This window comes from Rosa chinensis, chromosome 5 (assembly GCF_002994745.2).
Source record: "Rosa chinensis cultivar Old Blush chromosome 5, RchiOBHm-V2, whole genome shotgun sequence".
Lineage (NCBI taxonomy): Eukaryota > Viridiplantae > Streptophyta > Magnoliopsida > Rosales > Rosaceae > Rosa > Rosa chinensis.
This window is the reverse complement of record NC_037092.1, coordinates 65,805,892-65,830,216: the sequence shown is the minus strand read 5'-3', so window position 1 is coordinate 65,830,216 and position 24,325 is coordinate 65,805,892. Positions and strand designations below refer to the sequence as shown.

General features: G+C 36.8%; 4 protein-coding genes across 8 annotated transcripts; 1 reads left to right on the top strand and 3 right to left on the bottom strand.

The window, feature by feature from the left end:
- Positions 1-2,040: 2,040 nt before the first annotated feature.
- LOC112168477 lies at positions 2,041-3,670 on the bottom strand. Its single transcript, XM_040505364.1, has 2 exons — positions 3,288-3,670; positions 2,041-3,151 (listed from the first exon to the last, which is right to left on the bottom strand). Exon 2 carries the CDS (start codon positions 2,970-2,972, stop codon positions 2,214-2,216), a length of 759 nt encoding a protein of 252 aa, XP_040361298.1. The 5' UTR covers positions 2,973-3,151; positions 3,288-3,670; the 3' UTR covers positions 2,041-2,213.
- Positions 3,671-4,411: 741 nt separating this feature from the next.
- Positions 4,412-11,040, bottom strand: LOC112202434 (exonuclease V, chloroplastic). The gene is made up of 7 exons (XM_024343451.2): positions 10,708-11,040; positions 10,398-10,502; positions 9,512-9,633; positions 8,359-8,508; positions 8,114-8,270; positions 5,065-5,141; positions 4,412-4,761 (listed from the first exon to the last, which is right to left on the bottom strand). The coding sequence occupies exons 1-7, from the start codon at positions 11,038-11,040 to the stop codon at positions 4,563-4,565; spliced, it is 1,143 nt and encodes a 380-aa protein (XP_024199219.1). The 3' UTR covers positions 4,412-4,562.
- Positions 11,041-12,386: 1,346 nt separating this feature from the next.
- LOC112166227 (exonuclease V, chloroplastic) lies at positions 12,387-16,392 on the bottom strand. Its single transcript, XM_024303015.2, has 7 exons — positions 16,011-16,392; positions 15,474-15,578; positions 14,984-15,105; positions 13,793-13,942; positions 13,551-13,704; positions 13,193-13,269; positions 12,387-12,841 (listed from the first exon to the last, which is right to left on the bottom strand). Exons 1-7 carry the CDS (start codon positions 16,383-16,385, stop codon positions 12,625-12,627), a joined length of 1,200 nt encoding a protein of 399 aa, XP_024158783.1. The 5' UTR covers positions 16,386-16,392; the 3' UTR covers positions 12,387-12,624.
- A 245-nt stretch (positions 16,393-16,637) lies between these two features.
- Positions 16,638-22,870, top strand: LOC112168080 (tRNA pseudouridine synthase A). Of its 5 annotated transcripts, none has more exons than XR_005810644.1 (11): positions 16,642-16,956; positions 17,046-17,102; positions 18,431-18,508; positions 18,665-18,718; positions 18,826-18,908; positions 19,800-19,899; positions 19,997-20,059; positions 20,683-20,925; positions 21,620-21,680; positions 21,792-22,034; positions 22,644-22,870. XR_005810644.1 is itself a non-coding variant. In XM_040519421.1 (10 exons), the coding sequence occupies exons 1-10, from the start codon at positions 16,744-16,746 to the stop codon at positions 21,887-21,889; spliced, it is 1,014 nt and encodes a 337-aa protein (XP_040375355.1). In that variant the 5' UTR covers positions 16,638-16,743; the 3' UTR covers positions 21,890-22,237. The 5 variants fall into 5 exon arrangements, 3 of the variants coding, with proteins under 3 accessions (XP_040375355.1, XP_024160969.1, XP_024160968.1); XR_002924059.2 differs by lacking the exon at positions 22,644-22,870 and adding an exon at positions 22,518-22,639; XM_040519421.1 differs by lacking the exon at positions 22,644-22,870 and having other exon boundaries at positions 16,638-16,956; positions 20,683-20,889; positions 21,792-22,237.
- Positions 22,871-24,325: the final 1,455 nt, after the last annotated feature.

Below are 24,325 nucleotides of genomic sequence, written 5' to 3'. Positions count from 1 at the left end.
TCTCAATATTGAATCCTGTCAATCAATAAATTTTTATTATAATGAAATTCACATTTGCAATAATGTTAAAAGCATCACAACCTAATCAACTTCATTGAGGAACATTGGAATCGTTGAAATTCACAAGGCAACCAAGAATCCAACTTAAGCACTTTCAGCACATTTGCAAGTGGGAAGAAATGAATGAACAGGGCAATGAATCTGTTGTGGTATTAAGACCCGGCTAACAATTTTACAGTGGATTTCACCTTCTTTTACTATTTTCCAGAACCTAGAATCTTAAGTAGCTTAGCAACATATCAAATGGAATATCTAGTTATTTGATGCATTCAAACAAAACTGAACAGAAAGAGAAGCAGAAATCGACCTTATTAGTAGTGGGAACCGAAGTGGCATGCATGTCGCTCCCGCCACTCCGTCAAATCTTTCCTAACACCTCTGTAACATGTAAATTTAAAAGAAAAGAATCAAATTAAACTGATATACAAATGCAAATTGACCAAATAACATATACATATGAAAATCCAGAACCGAACAAATTCAAATTTGACAAATCAAACTTTCAGATACTAAGCTCGGATATCATGAAAGCGTCCCTTATAAATTGAATTGAACGAATGTTGGGATCAAATTCAAAACGAAAAAATCAAATTGAAACCCCTAATTACTGACCGAACTGAGCTGCGAGAAGCAAAGTGCAGAGTACCTTGTTGTTAAGCATATGTTAGAGATATTAAATATATAACGTTATATGCCTAGCTTCTGATGCAAAGCCAGTAGAGAACAAACAACTAAAGAGTATACTACAATAGAATGGCTAAGGCATAGCAATTGATAATTCCAATAGCAGCTAAGCACAGGTCTTTCAATTGATAATTCCATTCTAAAACCCCAAATAGAGCTTAAGAGGAATTTAATAGAACACCTGATGTGCAATAAACACCCATTTCCACACACAAAAAAAAAAAAAAAGACATTTCAAGAGAAGAAATAGTGCATCGATCTCAAAATTCATATTGCAAAAGAAAACGATTCTAGAGTGGAGAGTAACAATCATTCAGACAGACTCTAGCTAAGCAACCAACGTGGATAGCAATAGCAACATCACTGGCCTCACAGAAATTTCAAATAAGCAAATTCCGATTGTGATAAAATAAGATAGAGGCGTACCTTTGAATTTGTATGGTGTTTCCGATCCTGCGAGAGCTGAATCATCGATGATGAGATCTCAACTCTTCAGGCGCAGATGAAACTCTGAGAGAGAGAGAGAGAGCAGAAATCGATTTAATCGAAAATGAGTAAGGAACTTTCAAGGTCTGAAGATGCAAAATCTGAATACAGAATCAACTTTAGCAGAAAGATCAGAAAACCTAAATCGAAGCATACCTCTGCACTTTCAAATTGCTTGTGAGCTGGTTCGTCGATGGCGAGAGAGACGCTCTCCGGTTGCAGATATAGAATCAAACTATTGGATCGAAACGGTGCGCATTTGAAGATCCGAATCAAAAACTCGGAAGTGAGTCCCTTGACGAAGTATCTGAGTTCGTCGGAGACGCCGAACTTCTGGAGCTCCGCCTCCGATGGCACACTGGCGGAGGCGGATTTGACAATCAAGAGGCTGGAGAGCTGAGGAAGTATGACCTCGGAGACGGAGATTGACTTGATTTTGGCGGGAGGCAGAGGAGGTGGTAAGGGTGAGGGAAGAACTGAGAAGGAGATTTAACTTTTTGACCAAATTTTGCTGCGGTTTGATTACCCAAAGACCGCGTCGTAATAAAAATTTATACCCTAGTAGACACTGCGCCTTGTTTTTTTACTTAAAAACTTTAGTTTCAGAGCCTGCATTTAATGTAAGAATGTACGCCGTAAATTACGCGTTGTTAATAATCAGTTTTCTACTTTTCTTGTTGTGGGCTCATAGAGCAGTTTTGTGAATTTCAAGGCAACAAGAAAATCTAGATTTAGTAGAATTTGAATAATTGGCTATTGTCAGGCCTAACTTGCATTTAGTTTGTGTGCTTTCAATTTTTAGTTGAATGTTTGCTACCATCTTCCTTTCAATGTACCCAAATAGTATGACTTATTCAAATAAAAAATTTATTTCATGACACTTATATTACAAAATTACCAAGCCAGGCATAGGAATAAGAACAATAGAATTATTTGAAATACATAACTCCCTAATTATCTTAATCATCATCGTCATTAGAAATTCAATTTGTGCTCGAATGGTCATCATTTGGGTTCAAGTTGGTGGATTCATCCGTAGAGAAATGTGAAAGGTGGGGTTGAGGAAGGAAAGGTGGTTGCGGATAGTAACCACCGGTTAAAGTTGGTGGTGGGAATCCACCGGTTAAAGGTGGCTGTGGGAATGCACCGATGAAATGTGGCTGTGGATAGTAACCACCGGTGAAATGTGGTTGTTGGAGTCTACCGGTTAAAGGTGATTGTGTGAATGCACCGGCAAAAGGTGGTTGTGGATGGTAACCACCGGTGAAATGTGGTTGTGGGTATCCAAGAAAATGTGTTTGAAAGTTTGACCTACCGCTATCATCATCTTCTCTCTCTGCTATCTTCTTTTGCTTTCTTTGCCAATATTTCTTTTTGGTTGGTGTCATTTTACTTGTATCCATCTCCATAATTCGCTCTTCCCTCTCCATAATTCGGTCTTCCCTCTCTTGAATTTTAAATGCCTCATTTTGCATATCCATTTGCAAGCGTATATACTCTAGTTGTTGTTGTTGGTCTTGCAGATGTTGAACAAATTCCTCATCGCGTTTTTCCTTGGCCGACAGTTCTTTTTGGTTGATAGCTATAATCTCCTTGGTCTTTCCTTTTCTTCGAATAGCTTCTTTCATAGCCTTCCTTCTTTGATGCCTCATCGAAGGATTTGGAGTTACATCAGCAGTTACCTCATCTGCATCTTTGTCCATATTGATGTGAGTATCATCAACAGATGGTTGTGTGTGCATCTGTTGACCTTCTCCTGCTAATGTTGGATTCCTCCAGTCGAGACCGTATGGCTAGGGTTGTCCCTTAATTATGCAAAGCCCATCACTACCTGGTAGCAATCTAAACTCTAAAAATCAAACCTTTTTGACTTCCCCGTTTTCTTTATCCCATCATGCCATAATTTTTGTGCTTTATTGAACTGTGTTATTTAAAAAAGAATAAAAATCAATTAGTACAAATGTAAACAGAATATAATTAACTAATTATTTATCAATTAATAATTTAATTACAATGTATGAAGAAATTAATTTATTTATATAAAAACAAATTCATACCTCATCAACCGCATTCGAACTGCTCTTGTTCCAATTACGAGCCTGGCTTAATCCACAATGGCACTCAAAGAGTTTGAACTTCAGAATTTTCCACCTCCCTAAAAAAGCAGAACTTGATCGGACATGTCCATTCCAATTTGCGGCATAGTGTTGCCGAACGTTCTCCCATAGATTGGGTTTCTTTCGATCTTTGCCCGAAACTGGATTTTGGCTAACAAATTTTCAAGATTTGCACAATTAAACGTCTTGTTCCGATGTCCATCTCGAACTAGCTACACTTTGATCTTCACCTTGTACGGCCATATCGAAATCAAAAATTTAAGAAGATGAAAGCTATAAGAGAAGGAAGAAAAATTGGCTATGAAACCATGAAAGATAATTTTTTGGGTGTGAGAGGTAACATAAATTGTAGGTATTTATAGGGAAGTTTTTACAAATTTTTTTAATTTTATTTTTCTTACCGTTTATATTACCGTTATACATATATATACATCAGATTAATTAAAAACCGTCGGATCCCCTCATTAATTGAACCAACGGTCCAGATTTAGTGACCGTTGGTTTCAAATTCCGAGAGCAACCAACGGCTACATTGCACGTGGCCCAAAGTGAATTTTGTTATTTGGCACTACACTACAAAAGCGTGTGAAACACGCGTAACATACTATGGGACAAGAAACTGAATTTGACGCGCTGGCCATCTAGCGTCTCTCTCCTATACTTCACGCTGATGTCAGCGACGTTGGGCCTAATGCCAAGCCTGGAGACCGACTTCTTTGGGTCACTTTGTTGACCCACAATCTGACTTGAGTTAACTAGTCTTTGGGCTCAAATTGACGGCTGGACCGTGGATTTGTTTGATAAACTCGAAGGCCTGTTAAGAAATTAGTGTTTATATTTGCAACTTGGGAAGGGATGCAAGTGTAACTATGAAAAAAATGAATGAATAGAAGCTGCTGGGTATTATAAATAGAAATGTCGATTCTTTAATGTGAACGGTCTAATGATAAATTAAGCTGACAATCACTTGAGTAACTTGATAAGGGGATTTACATTGCAGATTGCTTCAATAAAGCAATTTAATTGTACCACAAGGAATCAAACACAATGACTAAATGACACAACCATGGCACATAACCTCTAGGACAACAATTACCCCGAAGGAGCAACTCTAAACCTCGATGCTTCTTTGTACCCGCTATTAAGGACACTGGTTTGAAACAGCACAAATGCGAGTCCTTTCTCTAAGTCGGCAGATTGCTACAGGTAACACTTTTAATTAGCAGGAGCTGCAGGACATGTGGAAGCAAATTCACAGCTGTAGCATTTCCATCGCTCTTCTTCAGGTGTGTAACTGGCTTCTCGCTTTCCTAGCCAGAACTCGAGACAAACCTGAAGTTGCTTCTTAAACACATCAGAGTCGTATGCAAATATATCTTCACCGATTACTGAATAATGCTTTTGTAACTCGTATCTGACTCAATAACAATCATATCAGTGTCTAGCCATTGTGACAAGTAATTCCACATCAACAAAGAATTAGTAAAGCTATGCATCCGAGCTAATTTCTATGATTGAGATTCAGCAGATTATACATAGTAGATTTTACTAATCTAGCTATATTTCTTAACATATCGTTTCAATTCTTCTACCTATTTTAACTTCTCTGTAAAAGATCTACATGAAATGGGAACTTCAATAATTGTATATGCCCCAAAATATGAGCAAATAATGAGGAAGAAATCTCCATCATAAAACATAGATTCCATATAGTCACCTCAATAAAAGTTGGTCATGAGCACGGGGTAGCAGGATCCAGGATTTTCTATAGTATTTCACCACGTCATCAAGGGTCTGCAAAACCAAGAGATTAAACCAAATATGGAAACATGAATTAAAGTAGTTCCTATTAAACTCTATGTTATCATAATCTTATGTATGCACCAAACTCCATGTCATTTGCAGGTTGGACAAATCATCAATAAAAATCAAGAGAAAATTAGAAAAAAAATCCAAACAATGAAGCTCCTATTAGAAAAAACTCATTCCTATATTTTCTTTTAATCTACACCCATTCACATAATTAAACTTTCCTTATAGGTTTTAAATCTATAATTATGATTTTTTTCTTGTTTTTTTTTTAATTTGACTATTCTACCCTTCTGATTGAATAGGTAAAATATTCCTCAAATATAGTTGTTGACTTTTTGGTAAAATATTCATTTCATCTCATTTACCAGAAATGAAATAGAATAATCCAACACCCTCGTCATTAACTTTCACTTGCTAATTTTGGTATTTCTAGATGAACCATAGGCCTAACTGTATAATTTTTCCTATCGTACGTACATGTGTTAAATATCATGTGAGTTTTAACATAAGCAAATGATTTAGGTACCTATCATTTAGGAGATCACAATTTGTACCTATCAATCAGGAAATAACTTAGGTAGAATGAACTATTGGTAAAATTGCATAATTTTGTATCATTCAGGTGTTAAACATCGTGTGGGTTTTAACATATACAAATGATTTAGGTACTTATTATTCAGGGAGTTCACAATTTGTACCTAAATCATTAAGAGAATGACTTAGGCACCTATAATTCCAGCTTTTGAATGTGGAGATTACATAACCTCCAACCCAGGTATTGATTTAGATTAGGCTTTTGAATATGGAGATTACATAACCTCCAACCCAAGTATTGATTTCAATTACTGAAATCAAGAGTTGATTAATTCTGGGCAATGTCTTTGCGCAACCGTTTCTAGATTTGCATCTGCAGAAAGTTTGGGGATGGTGACAACTTTAGTAATTCTTAACAACAATGAGTTTTAATATTTATCCTATTTAATAGGTTTATTTATTTATTTTTATAGATAAACCTAATTAATAGGTTTGGGTGTATATTAAAACAATCTTATAGATTGGTTTAATCTAAAAGATGTGTGTGAATTTGGGTGTTGAATCAAATTCCCCAAAAGTCAAATATACTTAATTTGTTGCCTAATGACTAAGACAGAGGACAGGCAGTGAAAAAAAAAAAAAAAAACCTAGTTAGAAGTCGCCAACTCTCTCAACCTAGGGTTAGAGTTTTCAGTTTCTTTGCTTCTCCTTGTCAACAAGATGAGCTCTGTTGATGCCATGGCTGCTAGATTAGCCACCTCTCTTGCTATTGCTGAAGGTAAGAGGCAGATTGATTTGCGCCCAACACAGGGCCAAGGTTTGCGACAATCAAACGTGTTCTTGGTGGGCAAACTTCTCATAGCCCGTGACTATAAGATCAAGTCATTCATGGGGATGTTTCGCAACGCCTGGAGGATTCATGGATGTTGCAAGTGGAGGAAGCGGAGGAGCAAAGGGTGCTCTTCACCTTGTCGGACCCTACAGATCGTGTTCGGGTCTGGCGCGGTGCGTCATGGGGCTATAATCATGCTCTAGTGGTGTTGGCTTGGTATGATGGCATCATGTCGGTTGCAAAGGTCCCCCTTACCATGGTGTCTTACTAGATCACCCTCCAGGAGATCCCGCCGGCGTTCCGGTCGGAAAGAGTTATGACTATGATTGGCTACACATTGGGGGATTTTCAGGAGATCGACAAGAATGCCAAGAAGGCCGGGAAACTTCGGATTAGGGTTGAGATCCCATTAAATAAGCCATTGCCGTTTAAGCTATGGTATCTAGTGGAGGACGAAGTTGAGTTTCGGTGCAAGTTCCGGTATGACAAGTTGTTTGGGCGATGTTCCACTTGTGGCCTTGTAACGCACGTTGGACTGCCATGCTCGAGGCCTGATTTGGATGAGGACGATGATGCTGCTGAGCGGACTGTGTTGGGATCCCAGGGTTGGGCTTCGGAGGAAAATGGGGGTGGCATGCCAATGCAGGGGAGTGTAGGGGCATCATCTTCTGGCACTGCAAGCATTGGTGGGGCTATCACTGGTATGAGGGCTAGGGTTTCTACCCCGTGCCCATCTTTGCTGTTTCGGACTCCAATGCCAGGTCCAGGCGGCGAGCCCTCTTTGAGTGCCTTGTTTCTGAAGCAAAGAGATAGGTGATGGTGCGTGACCTCCAGAAAACCGCCGGAACTCCAGAGCGCCTCATTGGTAAACGTCGTGGACGTGAAGATGGCTTGACCATATCCCCTAAGAAGCTGAAACTGAGTTTGGCTGTGGGTAAGAGAAACCTCATTTTGGATTCTGAAAAGCGTGGCTTGGATCCGGTCTTGTAGGTAGAGTCCAGTTCTGGTAGCATGAAGAAGAAGAGAGGAAGACCTACAGGTAGTACGAATAAGTCATCTTCTAGTGACAAGGCTATGACCTCAAAGCATGAGGAAGGCCATCCGCATCACAAGAGTCTCCCAACAGGAAGCAGTCTGTGGGAAAACACTCCAAATTGGGGTGAAGCTTATGTGAGAGTGCATGGACTTCTATGAGTCTTCTATGACGTTTCTAGTTTCTTGCTTGTACCATAATTGCGTGATTGGCAAGGGAGGGCTAGTTGAATGATTTCCTTTCCGTAGAAGGCGAGGTTCTTATATTCTTAGATAGACTTGCTTAAAAGTGAGCGTCCCAGAGATTTTAATGATCTACTTTAGCTTAGATAGTTTGTTCGGTCTTTTCTGCCGAGTTCGGCTTATGTAAGTTTTGGTAAACTCTAGCATTTGGCTGTTGATTTAATGAATTCAACTTCCATTTCAAAAAAAAAAAAAAAAAGAGGACAGGCAGTGACTTGCTTTAAAAAAATGATAATAACAGGAACATTATGCACCAACAAAACCAGATTTATCAGACTAGTTGTTTAATATTTCAAGTGGAAAGTATCTTTACCTTTGCTGGATACCCTGATTTAGCTCGGACGACCTCCCTGATTTCTTCAGATAAGTCACAATCAGGATTTAAGGAAAAATGATCAAAGAATTGGTCGGCGGGGAATCCAGATGCTTCTAGATTATCCCACAAATACTTGTAGAACATCAATTGTAACCTGCCAAAATGGATGTGCACATCATGACTATATTTTCGGGCCTTCTCTCATCAATGGCAATGAAACATAAGCCAATAGAAGTGCATACCTTCCCTTCCTTCGTTGTGGTTCGGAAGGAAGTTTATCTTTCACACGAGTCTTTGTGTCAACTAATAATGGATTTCTCTGGGTTTCTGTGGCAGGCATTTGAACCTCATCAATCACTCCCACCATCCATATACCTTCTGCAAAACCTACGCTGATATCATAAGAAAGATAGGCAATCACTTAAGGAAAGAAGGTTAAGACTTGAGAGGATCAATGTTCTAATTCCATCAATGAGAAAAGGATGTAGACAAAATAAAATGCATTCCAATATAAGAACATATAAGTGCATCAGTTCAAGAGAAGCATCATGAATCGTTTTCTAAGAACCAATCCTCTCAACTTATCAAAAGTATGGGAATCCATTTCTACTAAAGCTTCCTCATCGTGTATCATTTCCAATACTGATCACCATCAACAATCAATTCTGTGTATCAGAGTTTTTTAATCACATTGAGCATCTCCAACAGACTAGCCAAAGTTTACTAGCTTACAACTCCAACAAAGTGAAGTAAGGTTAAATTTAACTTTAGTCAAATCTGATACCTATATTTAGCTAGGAATGAGAGAGAATTTAACTTAAAGTTGAAACTCTTCTACACTGTCTTTTCTTTTAATCTGACTTGTTTGATTTTAAATTAGTTTGAAAATACAATAGAAATTCAATTTTTACTTAAAATAGCTAGAGCTGATGGAGTAGAACTTAAAAGTGCCTAGTCATATGACAGTTTCTCACCATTTAGCTAGTTAAAAATGGCTATCATTAGACATGATAAGATGTAGAAACTTTAGTTGGTACGGATAATTTTATTAAAAATCCAACTTAGATCCAAGCTATAGTGAAAATGATAAGCATGGATTAGAGCTGTAAGTTTGGCCCATATGTCATTCCTTACAGATTAGAAGTAAGGTATCCCATAACAAGAATGAGCCATCCGGATTGATGACCCAATAATATCAATATTGATAGAGTAAAATTCTAAGGAAACTGCCTCTATCTAACTCATTTTAACAAAAAATCTCTCAACCTAGACATTGTTTTTCTCACATAGCCAAAAACTATAATATCAGCTATCCATTTTGGAGATTATATGCTGCATGAATAATGAATCAGGAGTCAAAAATTTAATCAAGAGACAACCAATGATTTAACTTACAGAGGCAGCTCTCGAGTCAATCCTTCAGTATATAATTGATTTATGCCTGTAATAAACTTCAAAAACCTCAGGGCCCATTTATCTTCGTCTGAATTGACAACAACTTTAGATTTTGTTACAAACTGCAGAGAAATATAACCAGATTGTGATTAGTATAGGAATCTAAGAAAGCAATTGATTCACTGCTTGGCATGTGCACAGAAGCTTGGAGGTATGAAAGAGGAGGGCTTTGTTCTAAAAGGTAACTACCAAAAAGTATGGAAGATGAGGGGCTTATTCCTTAGTACAATAAAAATTCAGTTCATCTACCAAAAGCCGACTATTATTCAATATGCCATATCAACTTTATTAAACCACTGAATCTTACTCATACCAATTAAAATGCTGACAGTCACAAAATTCATTGCTTCATGCAGGGAAAAACCGGAAGACTACGGGAAATTCTAGTGTAGTGGTGGGTATCTCATACCCACATTTACGAAAGTGAGAACAAATTTTGTTGTCAAAGTTGTAATTTGAGTCCTATTTTGTGTAATCTTAGTTCTAATAATGGTAATTACACATCTTACGACATTTTACAAGTTTTTGAACAAATTCGTTGTCAATGTTGTAATCTTAGTTCTAATTATAATAGTAATTACACCTCTTACGACATTTTTACAAGTTTTTGAACAAATTCGTTGTCAATGTTGTAATTTTTGTTTAACTATATGTAAATAGTGTAAATGAATATGGTAACTTTTGTTCTCAATGTTGTAATTTTTGTTCAAATACTTGTAAATTTTTGTTCAAATAGTTGTAAATGAGGGTATCTCATACCCACCAGTACACTAGCTTGTCTCGAAGACTACAACATATATAGTAAAATCGGGGTTCTGATGCGTACCTCTTCTTCAAGTTTTGCATGGCGCTCCCTACCAGTTTTCATAGCCTTACTGATTACTCTGTTGCCATTCAGGAGAATGTACCGCATTTGTTGTTCACACCATTCCTATAGTGAACATATGAGAAAGATCTTAGTGAATCTCTTTCAGTTGCTTCAATTAAATGTAAAAAGACTTGGATATGCATGAAACAGTCCCCCAAGCCAAGAATTCATCCAAAAAACAGTTCATTAAATCCCACCAAGACTCACAATCAAACCCAGTTCCCCAAAAGACTAAACGAAGAGTCCCAAAGCCTAGAAATTCCCATACCGATTCAGCAAAATCGGAGGCGGACAAGCCCTTCTTGTTCCTGAAGCGGTGCAAAAGCGATTCAGCCTTCTTCTTCTGGGTAGTAGTGTTGAACCAGCCCGAATCCTCTATACCGGGTTGGGAGCAACCCCAAAGGCTCCTCTTGGAAAGGAGGGTGATGGAGTACTGAAGAGACCTGACGCTGGAAGGGAATGCTCTCACTGTGGAAGGGATTAGAGAGCGAGCGAAGAGCAAGGCCATCTCTTCGTCGCTCACAATCTCAATTGGGATTTGGGGCACAAGATGAGGATGATGATGATCCAAGAGTCGTGAGTCGGAAGGCGACTCCGTCATTTTGGGTTAGAGATGACCGTTGGCACCGGGACGTTCGCTTATGGGGCAAGTTATTCAAAACGTCCCGACTCCTGTCTAACTTGTTAGGGTGCGCGGTACGTGCTCTTCACGTGGGATTCAATTGAATCAAGATTTTTTTTTTTTTAAAGGAAAATTAATGAAAAGTTACGAGTGTACAATTATTGGCAGCTCTCCTCAAATGGTTTATTGATTTCGTACTCAATGGTACTTTTATATCAATTTAAGTAGTTTTAGACCACATTTTAGTGTACCAATTAAAACTCGTCTTACGTGATAGCTGACACATGTATGATTTAATCATTCAAGAATCATAAGCATTCATTAAATAATGTGTTGCATTTGTTGCTTCATAATGTGAGCTTCGGGTGGTAGATGATTTAGTTAGAATGAGGTGTGCTCAGCTACATGACAGTTTTTAAATGATGGTAAGAAATAAGTGAATCTATAAAAAATAAATGCAAAGTTTTAAGTTGTTATAATTTCAATTTTTAAATTTAATACGTGTGGCTAAGATCTCATTTGTCTTTTGCAGTCTCTAAAAAATTGTCTCTAAGGTGAGCATAACTACACTTGATATCCTTCAACTTAGTATACCTTCATAATTTTAAGATACAAACATTGGAGGTTCAACTTCTCTAGCTAATTCACCTTCAGGAACCAAAAATAATTACCAAATGAACAAAAGAGGAACAAAATGGTTGAAAACAGTGTCGGCAGACCGGCAGATGAACCAAATATGCATTATTTATCCCCCCTCTCGATTAGTGAATACAAGTGATAAGATTCATTTCAACCTCTTCATCACTATGATCATTTCTGTAATATGTCATACGACAACATGACCACCAACGGATCAACTTATAAGCACTAAACAAACGTAACCAAAACAGAAAACAAACAACAACAACAACAACAACGCTTGATAATGGCCAGCCTCAGTCTAGTTTAGTTTTACTTTTTGATGTAGTGCATTTAGATACTGGTGTTGTGAGGATTCCCAGTTGAATGAGGATAGCTACACTCGCATGAGCTACTTCGTGGTGCTTCTTGTGTCAGATTTAGGAACCGAGTCTGATTTGAATCCGTATAGATTTGAAGTTTTTTGGCACATACATTTGTTCTGACTCGAGTTTGGTTCTACCAAGGGGTCTGGCCTTCTTGATGGAAATTTAGTTCTGGAGCTGTATTTTGAATGTTGTGGTATCCTTCTGGAACTGGATTAAATTAAAAGGGATGCAAGTGTAACTTCGAAATGAATGAATAGAATCTGCTGGGTATTATAAATAAAAATGGCATTTCTTTCATGTGAACGGTCTGATGATAAATTAAGCTGACAATCTCAACTTGAGAAAAGGATTTGCATTGCACATTGCTTCAATAAAGCAATTGAATTTTACAACAATGAATCAAATAAGGCTTACAATACAACAAGAATGACACAACCATGGCACATAACCTCTAAGACGACAATTACCCCGAAGAAGCAACTCCAAAACACAATGCTTCTTTGTACCCGCTATTAAGGACACTGATTTGAAACAGCACAAATGCTAGCGCCTTTCTCTAAGTCGGCAGGTTGCTGCAGGTTACACTTTTAGCAGGACATGTGGAAGCAAATTGACAGAAGTTGCATTTCCATCGCTCTTCCTCAGGAGTGTAACTGGCTTCTCGCTCTCCTAACCAGAACTCGAGAGAAAACTGAATTTGCTTCTCAACCCAATCAGAGTCATATGCAAATTTATCTTCGCCGATTAGTGAATGGTCTTTTTGTAACTCGTATCTGACTCAAAAACAGTCATATCAGTGTCTAGCAAAAGAGATTGTGAACAAGCCATTCCACATCAACAAAGACTCAGTAAAGCTATGCTAATTTCAATTGAGGTTCAGCAGATTGTTCATAACAGGGACCCAAGATTGGCCTGCAGCCTCTCAGCATTATGTATAGTAGATTTTAATCCATAATTGTGCAATTCCTTAAGTTTAGCTATATTTCTCAATTCTTGTACCTAACTTAACTCCTCCATAAAAGATCTACATGAAATGGGAACTTCAGTTATTGTATATGCCCCAAAATATGAGTAAATAAAGAAGAAGAAGTCTCCATCATAAAACATAAATTCTATATAGTCACCTCAATAAAAGTTGGTCATGAGCAGGGGGTAGCATGCTCCAGGTATTTCTATAGTATCTCACTACGTCATCAAGGGTCTGCAAAACCAAGAGATACGGAAATATGAATTGAAGCAGTAATCGGAGAACTCTATGTTATCATTATATTATGTATGCACCAACTCATGTCATTTGCATGCTGGACAAATCATCAATAAAAATCCAATGTACTTAATAAGATGTTCTGCTCTTTGAATGACTTAGACAGAGGGCAGGCAGTGACTTACTTTAAAAACATCGTAACAACAGAAACATTATGCCTCAACAAAACCAGATTTATCAGACTAGATGTTTATATTTCAAGTGGAAAGTATCTTTACCTTTGCTGGACACCCTGATTTAGCTGTGACCTCCCTGATTTCTTCAGATAAGTCACAATCAGGATTTAAGGAAAAATAATCAAAGAATTGGTCGGAGGGGAATTCAGAAGAAACTAAATTGTCCCACATATACTTGTAGCACATCAATTGAAGCCTGCCAAAATGGTTGCGCACATCATGACTATATTTTCGGGCCTTTTCTCATCAATGGCAATGAAACATAAGATAATAGAAGTGCATACCTTCCATTCCTTCGTTGTGGTTCAGCAGGAAGTGTATCTTTCACACGAGTCTTTGTGTCAACTAATAATGGATTTCTCTGAGTTTCTGTTGCAGGCATTTGAACCTCATCAATCACTCCCACCATCCATACACCTTCTACAAAACCTATGCTGGTGTCATAAGAAAGATAAGCAATCACTGAAGGAAAGAAGGTTAAGACTTTAGAGGATCAATGTTATAATTCTATCAAAGAGAAAAGTGGAGAATATAAAATGCATTCCAATCCAATATAAGAATATATAAGTGCATCAATGTCAGAGAAGCATCATGAGTTGTTTTCTAAGAACTAATCCTCTCAACTTATCAAAAGTACAGGAATCCATTTTTACTAAAGCTTTCTCTATCATATTTCATTTCCAATACTGATCACCATCAACAATCAATCGTGTATATCAAGAGTTTTTTAATCACATTGAGCATCTCCACCAGACTAGCCAAATTAAAATTTGGCTGGTTTTGAAGCAATTTACAGCTCCAAACAGAGTAAAGTAAAGTTAAATTTCACTTTAGCCAAATCTGGTACCTATGTTTAGCTAGGAAGAAGAGAGGAATTAACTTAAAGTTAGAGATTTTATGCCTTGTATTTTCTTTTATTCTGACTTGTTTCATTTCAAGTTAATTTGAAAATACAATAAAATTTCAATTTTTACTTAAAATAGTTGGAACTGCTGGAGTAGAACTCTAAAAGTGCCAAGTCATATATAGCAGTTTCTCACCATTTAGCAAGTTATAATGGTATGACTGTTGGAAATGAAAAATGTAAAAAGTTTAGTTGGTACTTCGTATAGTCATTGTATCAAATCCAGGAATTCAAGTTAGACCCAAGCTATAATGAAACTGATAAGCAAGGATTCTAGCTGTAAGTTTGGGCCAGACATCATTCCTTACAGATGAGAAGTACGATATCCCATAACAAGATTGAGCCATCAGGATTGATGACCCAATGATATGAATATTGATAGACTAAAATGCTAAAGAAACCCCCTCTATCTAACTCATTTTAACAAGAATCTCTCAACAAAGACATTTCTTTTTCTCACATAGCCAAAAACTTTATAATATCAACTATCCATTTTGGAGATTGAATGCTGCATAAATAATGGATCAGGAGTCAAAGATTGAATCAAGAGACAAGAGATGATTGAACTTACAGAGGCAGCTCTCGAGTCAATCCTTCAAATTGTAATTGATTTATGCCGGTAATACAATTCAAAAGCTTCAGAGCAAATTTATCTTCGTCTGATTTGATATCAACTTTAACTCTTGTTAGAACCTGCAGAGATATATAACCAGATTGTGATTAGTATAGGAATCTAAGAAAGCATTTGATCACTGCTTGACGTGTGCACAGAAGCATGGAGGTATGAAAGAGGAGGCTTTGTTCTAAAAGGCAAACACAAATAAATTCCAGTGCAACTGCCAAAAAAGTATGGAAGATGAAGGGCTTGTTACTTTGTAAAATGAAAATTTAATTCATCTACCAAAAGCTGACTATTATTTCAATATGCCGTATTCAACTTCATCAAATCACCAAACCTTACTCGATACCATTTAAAATGCTGACAGTCAGAAAATTCATTGCTTCATCCTGGGAAAAACCTGAAGACTACAAAATAGTAAAATGGGATTTCTGATGCGTACCTCTTCTTCGAGTTTTGCATGGCGCTTACTACCAGCTTTCATAGCCTTATTAATTTTTTTCTTGCCGCCGAGGAGCTCAAACTCCGTCTGTTTTTCACACCATTCCTATTGTAAACATATGAGAACAGATCTTAGTAATTTCTCTTTAGGTTCCTTCAGTTAAATGGGAAAAAGACTTGGATGCATGAAACATTAATCTCTTTCAACACAGATATTTACAATCTTACCCATAACATTCACTAGAATATACACTTGAAACCTCAATAAATCTCAAAAGTTCACCAAAGCCATCCAAACCAATCCCACAGGATTCACAATCAAACACAAAGCTTCAAAACTGACCAAAACAAACCAAAACCCAATTACCAAAAGATTGAACAAACAGTCTCCAAGCCAAGAATTCATCCAAAACCCAGTTCATTAAATCCCACCAAGATTCACAATCAAACACAAAGTTTCAAAATTGACGAGCGCAAACCCAAACCCAATTTCCCAAAAGACTAAACAGAGAGTCCCAAAGCCAAGAATTTTCCATACCGCGGAAGTAAAATCGGTGACGCACAAGCCCTTCTTCCTCCTGAAGCGGTGCAAAAACGACTCAGCCAACCGGGTCTTCTTCTGGGTGGTGTTGAACCCTAAACCCGAATCCTCAATATCGGGTTGGGAGCAACCCGAAAACCTCTTCTTGGAAACGAGGGTGATGGACTGAATAGACCTGACATTGGAAGGGAAGTGAGAGGATCGAAATGAAGGGAATGCTCTCACTGTGGAAGGGATTAGAGAGCCAGCGGAGAGCAAGGCGGCTTCGAGCAGAGCCATCTCTTCGTCGCTTACGATCTCAATTGGGATTTCGGGCACAAGATGAGGACGAGCATGATGATCAAGCAGTGAGTCGGAAGGCGACTGGGTCATTTTTGGATCGGAAATGACCGTTGGCCGCGGCACGCCTTATGGGGCAAGTTATTCAAAACGTCCTGGACTCTGTTGCACGCGCTCCTCACGTGGGCTTCAATCCAAAACTTGATGAAAACGATACATGGGTAGTGTGCTCCATGAAACATCAGTGAGCCCAATCAGCCCATTTTTGGAGGGAGACACAAGTAAGGCCTGCCCAAACTAAAATCTGGACGGACTCGGGTCGGGTACTCATCTCATATTCTCTTTTCTTCTTCTTCCTCTCCGAGCAATTGAAAGGCTTAAACCCTCTGTTTCACAACAATTCCAACTTTCCGAGTCCCAAAACCCTAATAATAAGAGTGCCCCCAAATCCATGTCGGAAAACCTGAAGCACTCACTAGAGAGTTGCTCCCAATCGCCCGAAAGGTCTTCAAAGATTTCGAAAACCAGGGAGGAGCAAGAAGCAGAACCGATGAGCCAACCCTCCGGAAGACAACGCTATCTGATCGCAATAGAGTACATTGGTACTCGCTTCTCTGGCTCTCAGCAGCAGTCCAATTGCCGCACTGTAGTTGGCGTTCTTGAGGTAACTTTTCATTACTCTTTTACCCTTTTCTTTTTTACTTTGCGGTTTATGAGTTAGTCATGTTGTAAATTTGCCTCAAATGAACGTAGGAGGCTTTTCGTAAATTTATTGGGCAGCCGGTGTCAATCTTCTGCTCAAGTCGAACTGTAAGTTTATGTTTTGTTCACCAATGATTTTATTGGATTGTAAATTTAAACTACCTTTCTACTTCTTGTTTTATAATCAGCAGAAGATTACAACTTTTCTTTTTCTTTGGTTTATTACACATGTAGCATTGTCAAAGTCTTGTTTCACAATCTTTGCAAATGCTGTTAATCTTGATTTTTAATTTAGAAGAATGGAAATTTAGTTTATTTACCTTACCTCCCTTGAAACAATGAAAATAGAAATGTTTCGAAAAAGCTCATTAATCGTCCGTCCAGTTTAGAACTTTAAAATTTGGTCTTTAAACGTACTTTCCAAAATAAAAAGTAATGACTGGTGTTATAAATTTTCTACATTTCTAGGTGGTGTTGTTTGTGTGTACTGGTCTTATAAATACTGTTTCTAAAGCTTGCCCAGAAGAAATGGTCATCGTATCTTTGCAACCTCTTATAGACGGAAATTTAGTTTCTGGAACCATATTTTGAATGTTATGGTAACTCCTTCACATTTAATAATTTAGCCTTCTATTTTCATTGATCTGGGCCTATATTATCTGGCCTTTTATACTGTGGCCTGTTAAGCTATACATCAAGCAGTGAAAGGGTGTGATATGGATGTAGAAACTTAAGGTCAGACCTCATCAATTAAATGCAGAAAGAAAGAAAAAATAGAAGGTGAATGCTATGTTCTGCAATTCATATTGGCATGTGGAATGTTTCTTAGCATGTCTTCATTCATCATATACAATTTTCATAAGTTTGGGTTCACCTGCTAGAACCATTTGAGTAATGTTATGGTATACATGCTTTGCTGAATTGAAGCTACAGTTTGTTGTATACCCTACTTTTAGCAAAATAAGAATGTCGCAGAGCATTTATTTTTCTTCAAAATTCTTTTTTCAAATTCTGTAACAGTAATTAGTTTAAAATGTTCAAGAAATTCAATTTATTTTACAATTCCATATTTCTATCTTATTGCACTAGTTATACGGACTTCGGCATCAGACCTGTAGTTATAATATTGAGATTCCACCAATTTCATGCGTCCCATATTTAGTTTTGATTTTTATGAGAGCATATCTAAGAAGCCATTTAAATGATTTGAGTTGCAGCATGTTTATGGCTAAGATAATTGACTCGGCCGTCAGTTAGATCATCAAAATGCATACAACTATTTTGTAAAAAAAAAAAAAACTAAAAATTTCTGACAGAATTTTATATTTGCATGCAGCAGAAAGTTTCTTTCCGTCAGTTTTACCTTGTCTTGTTTACTTTCTGGCATTTGTTATATTACATGGGACATGAGGTGGATGCGTCCTTTTGTGTTGTAGGATGCAGGAGTCCATGCCTTATCCAATGTTTGTCATGTAGATATTGAACGCATAAGCAAAAGAAAGCCTGGTGAAGTGGTATGTTATATAAAAGTTAATCTTTTTGAGATGTTTTGCATATATGAAAGGAACCAAATATATCATATTTCTCTTCTTCCTCTTGGGAAAAAAAGAAAGATATGATATATCAACAGTGCTTGTTGCTAAATTGGTTTTATTTCTCTTGACATGTAGTTACCACCTCATGAACCTACAGTGGTCCAAAAAGCTGTAAACCACTTCTTGCAGGTATTGTATTTGGATTAGAGAATTGAAAACTGTGGATTTGAAAACCAGAGTCAATTCTGATGCGTTATTTATTATTTTTTTTATTTTTATTTTTTTGGTCTTATCAGAAGAATGAAGGTGATGTAATGGTGGTGGATGTTCGAAAAGTTCCAGCTGATTTTCATGCTAGATTTAAAGCCCAAGAACGCACGTAGGTACTCATGAATCTATAATAGGTCAGAATAATTTAAATACAGACAGGACATTGATTTTTGTTAACAGTAGTCCTGCAAACTTATCTATGCCATTTCACTATAATTTCCGAGTTAGTCTGGTACATCTGCACATAGGTTGCATCAAATGTTCTCATTGACGAAGGCGTAAAAACAAAACATTTATCAACCCTTACACCTTGTAAGCCTTGAATTTTTGAGGCACTTTAACTATCTTGAATTATTGTCTCGCAAAAATATAGTATAATTAATTATTAATTGCAATTTAACTATCAGAAGCATATAGAACAGAATAATACCATCCAACATGAATAGGAAACTCATGAAATTGAAGGAGGCACTTTCCTTTAAATTTGAAGCCCACATTTCTTGTTTCTCATATTTTTATGGATTTTGGAGGCTCTTTATAGGGGAAAAGTAGCCATATTGGTCAATTTAAATAAGGAAACCAAATGGTGTCATTTGTAATTTTGAGAAAGTCCTAGGCAAAAGTACATAGTTTAGTCTTTAGAAACAGAACACCGAGGATAGGATCTCAGGCTTGTACATACACTGCTACTTGTTGACGAGCTTCTGGTGACTTTTGTAGAACAGAGGTATGCTGCAAGTGCATTTTTGAAAAGCTTGGTGGGATCCAACTACCATTTCAGGGTGGTGGTGCCCACCATAGAAACTGCTGTAGAATTATCATAACCTTGCAATGGTTGAGTTATGAAGTTGATTGCAGTTATTCAGTATGACGGCATGTTCTCCGGATAGCTTCGGAAGAATGCTGCAGTTAGGCCTTGCATTTATCTGTTATTATATTTAAATACTTGAATTATTCTATGTGGAAGATGTTTGATTTATTATCTTTAATCTTCATTTAGGTACTTCTATCGCTTGCTATCTGGACCAGAGCCGTTATCAATCTTCGAAAAAGACCGCTCATGGCATGTACCTGAGGATCTGGATATTTTGGCTATGCAGGTAGGCTTAACAGTTTTCACAACACATTATGTTTGCTTGAATATATCCTTAGTAGTTAACCTTGTCCAGGCAATTTCATTAGTTTAAATTCTTGCAGGAAGCCTGCAAAATTCTGGTTGGACACCATGATTTTAGTTCCTTTAGAGCAGCAGGTTGTCAGGTAGCTCTCTCTCTCTTCTTCTTCTTGTTTTTTATTTATTTATTTATTATTTATATATATGTATGTGTGTGTGTGTATTGATATCGTATTATGAGATGAAATCTTTATTATATAGTGAAGACTCAGGGCTTTGTTAACCACTGTTTTAGAGATATTCCTTTAATCTCTATTAATTTGAATTTCAGAGGCGTCTCTGAGCTTATCTTAGTGTTGGTGTTTTTGTATTTATAGGGATGCTTTCTAGAAAATAGATAGCATTTTGATATTTTGGCCTTGGATAGGGAAGTCTTGTCCACGGTTTGAAATTTGAGTTTGATTAATATGTTTTTTTGTTTCAAAAGAAAAAAAATATATAAGTAAATTCTAGGGCTCCAATTGGACAGTTTGATTCCAAATCTAAGGATGGGTTAAGTCTTAATTAAAGCACAGTAATACATACGTCTGAGGATTTGTAGAAAAGAAAAGAAAAAATGTTCGTTGGTGTATCTAGACTGACAGATCAACGTAGGTTGGCTGCTTTATTTTGACAATTATACCATAGCATGCTCATGTTCTCTCAATACCTTGTTTTTTTCTATAAATGGAAAAGACTATTTAGGGTTCTAAAAGTACATTATTTTCAGGCGAAGTCACCGATCAGAACACTAGATGAGTTGAATGTCTCTGAGGTTATCTCAACTCCAAACTTTCCAACAATACCAGAGAGGAAAAGCAATTTAGTGCAGGAAGATACTCATTGCACCAATAAATCTGAGACCAACTGCCACCCTAGTTTCAATGGAGGAACTTATCAAGGATTTGGCTTGAGAAAAAAACACAGATGCTTTGTGGTAACAGCTCGAGCACGTGCTTTTCTATACCACCAGGTCTTGATTCTGTCTTTTAGGTGTCTTCTTTATTATGGTGTACTGTTTATGTACTTTGGGTTTCCAGTATTAAGGCTTTTGTTGATGGTAAGTCCGTAAGTGCTTTTTTATCAGTCCACCCTTAAGATGGCGAGGTCTTTTGAGTTTGTACTGTTTTTTTGTTACTTTTGGGTCCTCCATGGTAACTTTTTAAACTATTTTACTGTTCGGCATCCATACGACTATATTGATATACCCAAAAAATAACCTATAAGTTCATTCATTGGTGACCATGAATAGATTAATTGACTGTGTCAGTTGGAATATGCAATCTGATCTATTATTTATTTATATTTACTTTTTTTTCTTCCCCCACTTGAACTTCAAATTTATTACTTCCCCTTTCCTATTATGTTTTACATGAGTAGCAACTTCCAGCATGTTGTAGACTTTCAGTCTAATGGTGTGATTATGTTGTGCCCCATGAGTACCATGTTATGAGTTCTACAGAAATATTTATATTCTTATTGAAATTTAATGGATCATCACTTCAATTGCCACAACAATATTGTTTAATTTGTTTTTCCAAATGCCAAAACAAATTCTGATGGGTACCCCTAAGTTATTAGAAATTCATCATGGAGTCCTACCTATCTAGTTTACTGGAGTTCAAGTCCTTTTGGACCTATTCACTGAGATTTTAAAATTTATACAGGTAAGACTGCTTGTTGGTGTCCTCAAATGTGTTGGAACTGGAGATCTAAAAATACCCGACGGTGGGGCTTCTTTTTCTTTTATTTCTTTTGGGTAATTCATTGTATTTTGGTACTTCTCTTGCGATTTGCTAACTGTTCTTTTTCTCTCCGTAATAAAAATGGAATATTCAGTGGAGAGGATCTTGAATGCAAAGACAGTGACTGCTGCTAGCCCCATGGCACCTGCGTGTGGTCTATATCTTGGACATGTGAGATACGATTTGCCATGAGAGCAAAACTCAAGCTCAATCGTTTATACTTATGATGGACTTGTGAATCTTGAAGAAGACATTTGTGCGATTGAGATAGCATTCGGGGAGTTACCAGTACCAGTGGGTGAAATTTTAACCACTTTCCCTTTCAGCCCTCCTTTAGGTCAGTTTATTTATTGTTATTGTTGGTTGTATTAGTAGTATTCTGATCTGTACCAGGTAGCCTCATGGGATTTGTTATTCGTATAATTTGCCTCAGTTCCCTATAGCATGCAGTAATTCCCAATTTTGTTACGGATTGATTTTATCTGTAAACTATGTTTTAGTTTTCAAATTGGTAAAACTGATACAGGGTTTGTTAGTCCACTTGTTAGCTCATTGCAATACCCAATTACTCACATAGCTCCTAAATTGTTAGGCGAGCTTAAGATAATAATTTCACAATAACCCTGGACCACTAAAATGTTGAGATTGACAAAGGCAGTTTCACTGGCTATAGATAGATTTTTTATTTTTATATGTGGCAACGGCAAGTGACTATTATATGGAGCACTAGATTGGTGAGATTGACAAAGGTACTTATATACGTATGTTGACAGGCAAGCCTAAACTGACAATATCCTAACCATCATGAACTCATTTTCAGTTTATCCAGAAAGTGAATACTCTTCGATACGGAATGCAGTAGTACATTGGTGAGATTGACAATTGACAAGATAGTTGCGTGCAACTAAACTTCAATTTTCTTTTCTTTTTTTGCATATCAACGGAGGAGGGGCATTGAACTGAGACTTCACCCAACGTTGTGTTAAAGATAATATGTTACACTGAACTGATTGACTTGTGCAGCTATAGTTGAATGGATTTCTTAATTTTTTACCAAGAGAAGTTATATTCAGACATCACAATAACCTATAATGTCACATTTTGGTATTGTGATTACAGTTAAAGCATTTTTAATGGTTTAATTGCAGATTGATAAGAAATGTTTCAATTCAAGGGGTGTGTCTGTGTATGTGCTTAATTATATATAAATGCCATAATCAAAATATATTTGCTCAGTTTCAAGGATTTAAAGTGAAACTATGGAGGTTGGGCGTGCTACTTCACGGTTGGAAATGGGTCTTTGAGGTTCCTAGTTCAAGGGTAAAAGTGGATAAACTAAAATGAAGAGCGGTAAATTGACAAAAACAATTGTCCACTAATAAAGAGGATGTAAATTAACAAAAACAAGAGTGAAATTTACTTTATATTTTACAATTCAAACTTCATGTTTTCTTTTTTAGTATCTTAATATTTCATTTTTACAGAGCACTCTACAAATAGACAAAACTTAAGAATCTTAAAAAAAAAAAACAAAAAACTTGGATTGTAGATTGTAAAATGAAGAATGTGAATTTCACTCCCTAAAAACAATTGTATGCTAGTGAAGAGGATGTAAATTGACAAAAACAATGTTCTTCTTCTACTACTGTTCAGGTTATTTTTGGTTGGGACAAAAATACAAACAGTACCCAACCTATGGCCGACTCCGAATTTCTGTACCCAAATTTTCAAAACTATCACTTTGGTACCTGAAGTTCGGACCCCGACCCAACTTTAGTACCTGAAGCCGTTAACTCAGTAACGACGTCTGACAGGTGGCATATATTGAAGGGTAATTTCGTCTTTTCATATTTAATTCATTATTTATGTATATATTGTTTTTTTACCTCTTCTTCTTCTCTCTCTCTCTCTAACCATTATCAACGACCAAAAAAAAAAAAAAAAAAAATTCTTCCAGCAGCCCCGCTCCTTCTCCTCTCCAGCCCCCCCAAATGGATTTCTTAATTTTTACCAAGAGAAGTTATATTCAGACATCACAATAACCTATAATGTCACATTTTGGTATTGTGATTACAGTTAAAGCATTTTTAATGGTTTAATTGCAGATTGATAAGAAATGTTTCAATTCAAGGGGTGTGTCTGTGTATGTGCTTAATTATATATAAATGCCATAATCAAAATATATTTGCTCAGTTTCAAGGATTTAAAGTGAAACTATGGAGGTTGGGCGTGCTACTTCACGGTTGGAAATGGGTCTTTGAGGTTCCTAGTTCAAGGGTAAAAGTGGATAAACTAAAATGAAGAGCGGTAAATTGACAAAAACAATTGTCCACTAATAGAGAGGATGTAAATTAACAAAAACAAGAGTGAAATTTACTTTATATTTTACAATTCAAACTTTATGTTTTCTTTTTTAGTATCTTAATATTTCATTTTTACAGAGCACTCTACAAATAGACAAAACTTAAGAATCTTAAAAAAAAAAAACAAAAAACTTGGATTGTAGATTGTAAAATGAAGAATGTGAATTTCACTCCCTAAAAACAATTGTATGCTAGTGAAGAGGATGTAAATTGACAAAAACAATGTTCTTCTTCTACTACTGTTCAGGTTATTTTTGGTTGGGAC

Bases quoted from the DNA above. Each gene is read 5' to 3' on its own strand.
- LOC112168477 (XM_040505364.1), bottom strand. From the start codon at position 2,972: ATGCACACACAACCATCTGTTGATGATACTCACATCAATATGGACAAA.
- LOC112202434 (XM_024343451.2), bottom strand. From the start codon at position 11,040: ATGACGGAGTCGCCTTCCGACTCACGACTCTTGGATCATCATCATCCT. The intron at 9,634-10,397 runs GTACGCATCAGA...ATTTCTCTGCAG, and splicing joins ATGCAAAACTTGAAGAAGAG to TTTGTAACAAAATCTAAAGT. The intron at 8,509-9,511 runs GTAAGTTAAATC...TTATGATATCAG, and splicing joins TTGACTCGAGAGCTGCCTCT to CGTAGGTTTTGCAGAAGGTA.
- LOC112166227 (XM_024303015.2), bottom strand. From the start codon at position 16,385: ATGACCCAGTCGCCTTCCGACTCACTGCTTGATCATCATGCTCGTCCT. The intron at 13,943-14,983 runs GTAAGTTCAATC...TTATGACACCAG, and splicing joins TTGACTCGAGAGCTGCCTCT to CATAGGTTTTGTAGAAGGTG. The intron at 13,705-13,792 runs GTATGCACTTCT...CCATTTTGGCAG, and splicing joins CCACAACGAAGGAATGGAAG to GCTTCAATTGATGTGCTACA.
- LOC112168080 (XM_024305200.2), top strand. From the start codon at position 16,744: ATGTCGGAAAACCTGAAGCACTCACTAGAGAGTTGCTCCCAATCGCCC. The intron at 18,509-18,664 runs GTATGTTATATA...CTTGACATGTAG, and splicing joins AAAGAAAGCCTGGTGAAGTG to TTACCACCTCATGAACCTAC. The intron at 21,681-21,791 runs GTGGGGCTTCTT...TGGAATATTCAG, and splicing joins AGATCTAAAAATACCCGACG to TGGAGAGGATCTTGAATGCA.